The following is a 7,500-nucleotide window of genomic DNA, read 5'->3' as shown; positions in this document are numbered from 1 at the left end:
CTTCTTCGACTCTTGATAAGTTTAAGATATAAGCTAACATGTTGTCCTTATGTAAATAGCTGACTTTTTATCTTCTCATTATGTGTTAGCTGTATCTTGATCTGCACTGACACCTTTGGTGGTATAAATCTCTATTCATTACAGTGCGGCTCTTTATATAGCTTACAATAATATGTGTGTGTGTGCATACATAATATAAATATGCATATACATTTCTATATTAACTTGAATCTCTACCACCTCCCTTTTATTCCCTTCTACCCCCCCCCCCCAAAAAAAAAAAAAAAAAAAATCGCAATCTGATCCACATGTACACATTAAAAGGAAATATATAAACACTGTAATTCTTCAAGCAGATTAATAATTTATTTAACAATGAAAGTTTAACAATACAAAAGTACAAGATAACAGATAACAAGATAACAGGGAATCTACGATCTATTAGCACGAAAGGCCTCTTTGGCACTGGGAAACAGGAATCGATTTGGACGGAAAATAAAAGGTGGGAAACAGAGCGAAGGACATCAATATATAAATAAACTAATAAATACGTTAACAAATAAAGCATATATATACATAAATAGGGAGAGATTGGTATATAAAGGTAGATAGATAGATAGAGATAGAGAATGATAGATAGATAGATAGAGATAGAGAAAGATAGATAGATAAATAGATAACTAGACAGATGGATAGATAGATAGAGATATATATATAGATAGATAGAGACAAATAGATAGACAAACAGACAGATAGATAAATCGATAGACATAGAAAGTGAGAGAACTCAAAACATCGAAAACACTTTAATTACAATAAATAATTCATGCTAGTACATCGAGAGTCGGCAACCAGAAAGTGCTCACGTCCTCCTGTGGCTGAGATTGGTTTATGTCCACCAAACATTTTATTGTTACCTGTCCTGTCTGTGAGAAACGTTCTGACAATCTCCTTCTAAGAGGTCGTTAAGATCATTATAAAGTGTTTACGTCTGTCAATCAGATGTTTTTTTTTTTTTTTTTTTTTTTTTTTAAGCCACTTGTCGGTGTTGCATTTCAATATAACTCCTGGTTGTCAACTCTCGATGGCTATTTGATAAATACAATTAGAATAGAATAAATAACATATAAGAAGTTCAATTATCAGCCTCTTCGTGTTCCACCTAGAGCTATTGATATTTTCAGGAAATGTTTATCACAATTTTTGTTTCGAAAAGAAAAAAAAATCACATCAGATATCCTATCTAAAGAGCTATGATAAATTGAACTTAAATGAACTTGGTGTTGCAGGAAATTCAACAGACATAAAATCATGGTGCAGGATAGAAAAAGAATAAAAATAATATAAAAAAATGGTGTAGACATATCGAGAGAAAACAATAAAATTAAACAGAAACGGAGAATCATGCAACATCTGCCAGATAGGAGTTTCATGTAAGTTAACAATATTTCAATCGATTTTCTTTGTTAATTTCACTTGGTTAATGTACAACAGCTAATAATATTTTTTCATTACCTGTCATCTTTTTTTTTTCTTTTCATTTACATATTTAAAAAAATCTTTTCAACTGATAAGCAGGTAACGACTAGATATCATCAGAAACAAAAACAAGACAAAAGAACAATATTATATCACAAAGTTAAAAACAGAACAACAAAACGGCAAAAAAAATTACATTCAGCGACTCCACATGTTGCAGATGTTGCAAAAAATGAACTATATCTAATGAGTATTTTTTCAGGTGGTTTGTGCTCTGGATCAATGCCATATCAAGCGAATACACTAAATACAATAAATGATAATAGAGAACAGTATTTGAATTTACATCTTAACAATAAATATCACTTATCGGCGTATTCATAAAAGCGGTTTCCTGATAAACTGTTCGATAACATTTTGAAACATACGATGAACATGTAAATAAGATGAAGAACAATATTCTCCATCTACGGAAAAAATGAAAAAAAAAAAAAGTTTTTAGTTTAAAAACTGTGCATATATTGCTTGTTTAATTTGATATTATTGATGAAAATGTTATTATTATTCTGATTTGTGTATGTATAACTCGTGCAGCTGATTGGCTAGTTTCCAACAGATTTCAGATTCACACACACACACACACAAAAAAAAAAAAAAAAAAAAAAAATCAATTTTAGGATTAAATCTAGATTACACGAAAGCGTAATGTGGTGAAATATAAGGCTTTATCTATTGTCTAAAAATGGGTTGGTAAGTAAAATGGAAAGATGCAATTTTTAGTGATTTTCCATATTTCTTTTTCTGTATTTATTATTATTATTATTATCATTATATGTATGTTTAATTAATTGATTTATCTAATTATTATTATTTTTTATTTTATTATCATTATTAATTTTGTTTTTTTTGGGGGGATGGTGTCTGTGTTCTTGCTTTTTTTCTTTTTTTTTTGTAGTGTTATCATGATATGCAGCTTCCACTAACCAACCAGCTTGCAAGATGAGCGACGCCTTTTTACCAAAAACAATAAAGCCAAAATAAGTATTTCCTTTTCCTAAGACGCCAGAATTTTGTTAATAATTACCATTATTATTATTATTTTTTTTACCAATAGTGTAAGGTTGCTTTTGGTACCGTTCTTCTTGTTAGCGACGACTCTATGTCTTCTTCTCGGCGTTGAATCGAGCCCAGTCCTGGTCGTCCACGGTCTTGTAAGGAGGTCGTACCGTTCTTATGGTCTCGGCGTACTTGCTGGTGGGTCTGGTCTCGGTCCAGGCCTTGAGGGTCGTCGTGGAGGCCGGGCTGGCGCTGGGGGTCGTCGCCGCGGTCGTGTCGGGGAGCCGGGTGGTCGTGGAGTAGGCGGGCAAGGGGGTCGTCGGGTAGTAGTACTGGGAGCCTCGGTCTGGTCTCGGACGCCGGTTCAGGCGCTGCGGGGGCGCGTCGTAGTAGTAGTCGTCGTAGTGGTCGTCGTAGTAGTAATAGTCGTCGTTGTAGTTGTAGTTGTAGTCGTAGTCCTCGTAGGAGTACTCTGCCGCCGGCTGGTAGGGGCGCGGGGTCGTCCTGCGGCGGACGACGGTCCTCCTCCTCTGGGCGGCGGGCTGCCTCTGCGACGGGCGAGGGGCGTAGGGGCGTGCGGGGCGCCGGCGGGAGGGCGCCTTGGGCCGCGGGCGCGGGCGGGCGCCGGGGCGGTAGTGCGGGCGTGCGGCGGCGGCTTGGTGGGCGGGCGCCGGGCCCCAGGGGTACGTCTGCTCCTCGGGGTAGGGCACGGAGGCGGCGGGCGGGGAGTACCACGAGTCGGCGACCTCGTTGTGGGCGGGGTGGGCGTACGTGTGCCAGTGCTGGGGCGCCTCCGTGGCCTCGATCGCCGGCAGGAGGAGGTCGCCGTCGGCCCAGCTCAGGATCTCGTCGCTCGTCAGGCTGGACACCTTCCTGCAGGAGGGACGAGGAAGAAGGGTTGAGGAAGGACGCTCAGTAAATACACGCAAAGATGAATAGATAAATGTATGAATAAGTAAACTGAATAATAATAAAAAAAACAGCTAACTAACAATCAGCAACAAAAAAGGAACACCATTAAAAAAAATAAACAAAAATAAATAAATATATAAATAAATAAAATAGATACAATAGGTTAACAACCCGACAAGAAAAAAAATCTCAAGGAATAACAATAATAAACAATGTAAACACTGAAATAGAATTAGCTAACAGAAAATGAGGAATATGGCGGTAATTGCTTAAAAAGAAGAAGAAATTGAAGGAAGAAAGAAAAAAAAACTATTGAAAGGATTTTGGTTTATATCTAATAGATAACTGATAGATAACATTGGTAAATGATTGATATACAGACAAAGATGGAATGACACATAATCTTAAGAAAGAACTAGTACTCTTATAAACACGAGAAGAAATCGAATGAAAATCTCAGAAATAAAACAAAAAAGTCATTGATTTAAAAAGGACATTGAGTTGATTTAGTCAGATGGCAGTGTAAGAATTATCGCCTAACACTACTAAAAAATCAAGAACAAAAGAGTTATAAAACAGAGAAGCAATGATTGACAGGTAATTATAGATATGATAAGTATGGTAATTCGACTCATACTATTTAAAACACATATACACCCCCATCCCCTAACACACACACACACACACACACACACACACACACACACACACACACACACACACACACACACACACACACACACACACACACACTCACACGGAAAGCAACCTAAGCATATGATTAATTAGTTACCGTTACGCCCGCCTCACCAACCGTCCATAGATCCCCTACTTGTCATATTTTTACTACTTAAAAGTTATCTATTTCATTTATTTATTCATCTATCTATGTATTGTTATTTATTTATTTATTATTATTATTGTTATTATTTTTTTGTATTTGTGGAATCAGTATCATCCAGTCACGTGACTTCTGAATCCAGTCGTTTTTCGTAATTCTTCGTGATCTAAATCATTTCCTTTGGATAATGATCAATAGCAATTATCTATTCATCTGCGTATGGGCGTAGTGTTATTATGGTAACTATTTGAAGTCCGTAATTTATTAATTAAGGAATCGTTTCGTATCACCGTTATTTTTCGCTATTAATGGTTCTAACATCTATTTCGTGGCGTTAATGTAAGGATAGATTTAAGGATGACAATTGTTGTGTTTGGTAATTGCTTGTTATACGTTAACGATGTAGGGGATACTTGTTTGTTTATTTGTTTTTCATTTTATTAGTATATTTATTATTATTATTATTATTATTTAATGGCGTGTTTGATATTGATTGAACAATGTTCTGTTTTCGTCGTTCTTTTATCATTTTATATTATTACTGTTGTCTTTTTGATTGCGTCCAATGATAGTAGTAATGATAGTAAAATGATGATGATTATCAAAATGATAATAATAATAATGATGATATTAATAATAATAAAGGTGATGATAACGAAGATAATGATGAAGATAATGATGATGATGATGATTATGTTGATGATGATGATGATGATGATGATGATGATGATGATGATGATGATGTTGATGATGATGATGATGATGATGATGATGATGATGATGATGATGATGATGATGATGATGATGATGATGATGATGATGATGACGACGACGACGACGACGATGACGACGACGACGATGATGATGATAATAGTTATTATTTAAAACAGTGATGAAAAAATAATAACAAAACTAAAATCAAAAGCACTAAGATTTCCTTCAGAAACGCATTAGTTCTGCTTATCTCATCTTATCCTCATTTGCATAATCAATGACGCAAGAATCCGGAAGTCCTCCTCTGTGCACAATTATCTATTTATTTATTCTGACTGACTATCACCATAAATGTCTTCTATGGAAATATGATCATTTGATAAAAAGTACGGCTTAAGAATCACACTAAAGCGATAAAACAATAAGAAAAACAAAGACAACAGCATACTATACACGTATCTATACAACGAAAAGATCACTACCTACACCAACGTTGAAATCACTCCATAACGTACAATTATTTCCCTCTTCTATCTGGTTATATATTTCTCTGCGTCTATTTATCCCTATCTTATGTCAATATCCTCTATTTATTTACATCATATGTATGCTTAAGGTATGCCTATCATATATCTGCTTAGCAAAGTAACTGGATGATATACAGAACTATAATCAGTTGATAACAATCTGTATTTTGTTAATAATAGCCTATATTAATATTTGTCTTACAAAATGTATAAGAAAAAGGTAAAAAAAAGGGTAAAAAGATACCTGGTAACCGTAGAAAGACACGGAAAGATAGATCAAGAGGTAATATATATATTTACGTATATATCAGGTGTGCGTGTCTGTGTGAGTGTGCACACGCGTGTTTGTGTATTTGGTCATTTGCTTGTCAGTGTGTGTGCAAGTACACACCTTTCCACTTACTGTATGTACACAGTATAATTGAATTGCCCATAAACTCGCTTAATTGCACTGGGAAGTCTCTGTGGCCACCGCTTTGGTTTTAAGGAAAGCCTGTGAGAGGTGTGAAGGAGAGGAAGGAAGGGGAAAGAAGGGAGGGAAGAGGAGGGAAAGGGGAGTAGGGGGGAAAACTGGAAGACGGGAGGTGGGGGAGAAGGGAAGAGGGGAAGGGGAGAAGGGAAGAGGAGATGGGGAGAAGAGAGAGAAGGGGGGTGGAGAATCAAGGGAGGAAGGGAGAGCAAAAATGTCGAGAGGAGATGAAAGGACGGAGGAAAAGTGTGGGAAAGGGGAAAATGAGATTTTGGGAAATGGGAGGAGGGAGAGAGGAAGGAAGGCAGAGCATATCCGTTATGTGGTCACCGAGCGGGACGCACACAACCCGCAAGGTGTTCAGTCACGGTTCAAATTTCCCGCCACAGTCACGGTTCAAATTTCCCGCCAAACATATCCTGAACTTGTTTCCCGATGCAGGCGTGTCTTGAGGTTTTCGTAATGAGACCGTTTCGAAGGGAATTTCGAAGCTTCCCTTTGTGAATGGGGAATGAGGTGATAGGGAAGTAGATGAAGGGAAGGATAGACGGATTGTAGAAGGAGACGAAAAGGAAAACACGTGGGAAATGGCTTTTGTTTTAGTGATCTATGCAACTCGTACGTATAAGTGACTTTCTCCTCTCCTCGCCTACTTTATTTCTCTTTCCCTCCATTTCTTTCATGTCTTTCTTACCCCCCCCCCCCACCTCTATATGTGTCTCATTCCATCTATCTACAAATTTCACTTTTTATCTATTTCTATCTGTCTATATCTTCTTCCCTCCCCTCCCTCTCTCACTTTCTACTCTTCTCCTTTCCCCCAGCCCTCGTTTTTTTTTCTCTTTCTCTCCTACTTCCTCCCGTTCCATCTTTTTCTATCCTCTTTATCTCCCTTTTTGCAGATCTTTTCACGTCACGCTGTTTAGAGTGTGGCGCTGCAGTCCCTTATATGCCGTGGGGTACGGAGCTTCACGCAAATATATCTCTTTCTTTCTCTTTCTCTGTCTCTTTCTCCTCCCCCCCCTCTCTCTCTCTCTTTCTCTTTTGTTCTCTTTCTCGCTCGCTCTCCCCGTCCTCTCTCCCCCCCCCCCCTGTCTCTCTCTCTCTCTCCCTGTATCTCTCTCTCTCTCTGTCACACTCACTTTACCTCCCCCCTCCCCCCCTCTCTCTCTCTCTCTCTCTCTCCCTCCGTCTCTTTCTCTCTCTCTCATCCTCCCTCCCTCTCGCTTTCTCTCTATCTATCAATCTCTGTGCATGAATATCCGTGCGTGTGCGTGCGTGTGGCTAATCGTCATATGTATTCGTGACGTCAGACGCATTACACTCATGTTACACTCGACGCCAATTACACGCCCGAAGGAGCACTTCGGCGGCAGTTGTGTCCAGAGCGCCGAATTGTAGGGATCAAATCTTTGTTGGGAGACAGGCCAAAGCAACAAAACCGCCTTATGGATTCAAACACACGCATACATACTTATACGTTCATGTTTGTGTGTGTTTGT

General features: G+C 38.3%; 1 protein-coding gene across 1 annotated transcript in view; it reads right to left on the bottom strand.

Moving 5' to 3' along the window:
- Positions 1–2,195: 2,195 nt before the first annotated feature.
- The window catches only part of LOC113818182 (uncharacterized), a 20,641-nt gene continuing 15,336 nt past the window's right edge, over positions 2,196–7,500 (bottom strand). The window contains exon 3 of the mRNA XM_070118906.1: positions 2,196–3,408. Coding sequence (XP_069975007.1) covers positions 2,637–3,408 — 772 coding nt within the window. The 3' untranslated portion in view covers positions 2,196–2,636. The remainder of the gene's footprint in view (positions 3,409–7,500) is intronic.

This window comes from Penaeus vannamei, chromosome 43 (assembly GCF_042767895.1).
Source record: "Penaeus vannamei isolate JL-2024 chromosome 43, ASM4276789v1, whole genome shotgun sequence".
In the NCBI taxonomy this organism is placed as follows: Eukaryota; Metazoa; Arthropoda; class Malacostraca; order Decapoda; family Penaeidae; genus Penaeus; species Penaeus vannamei.
Note: the sequence above shows the minus strand (reverse complement) of the source record. Positions and strands in the feature narration are given on the sequence as shown.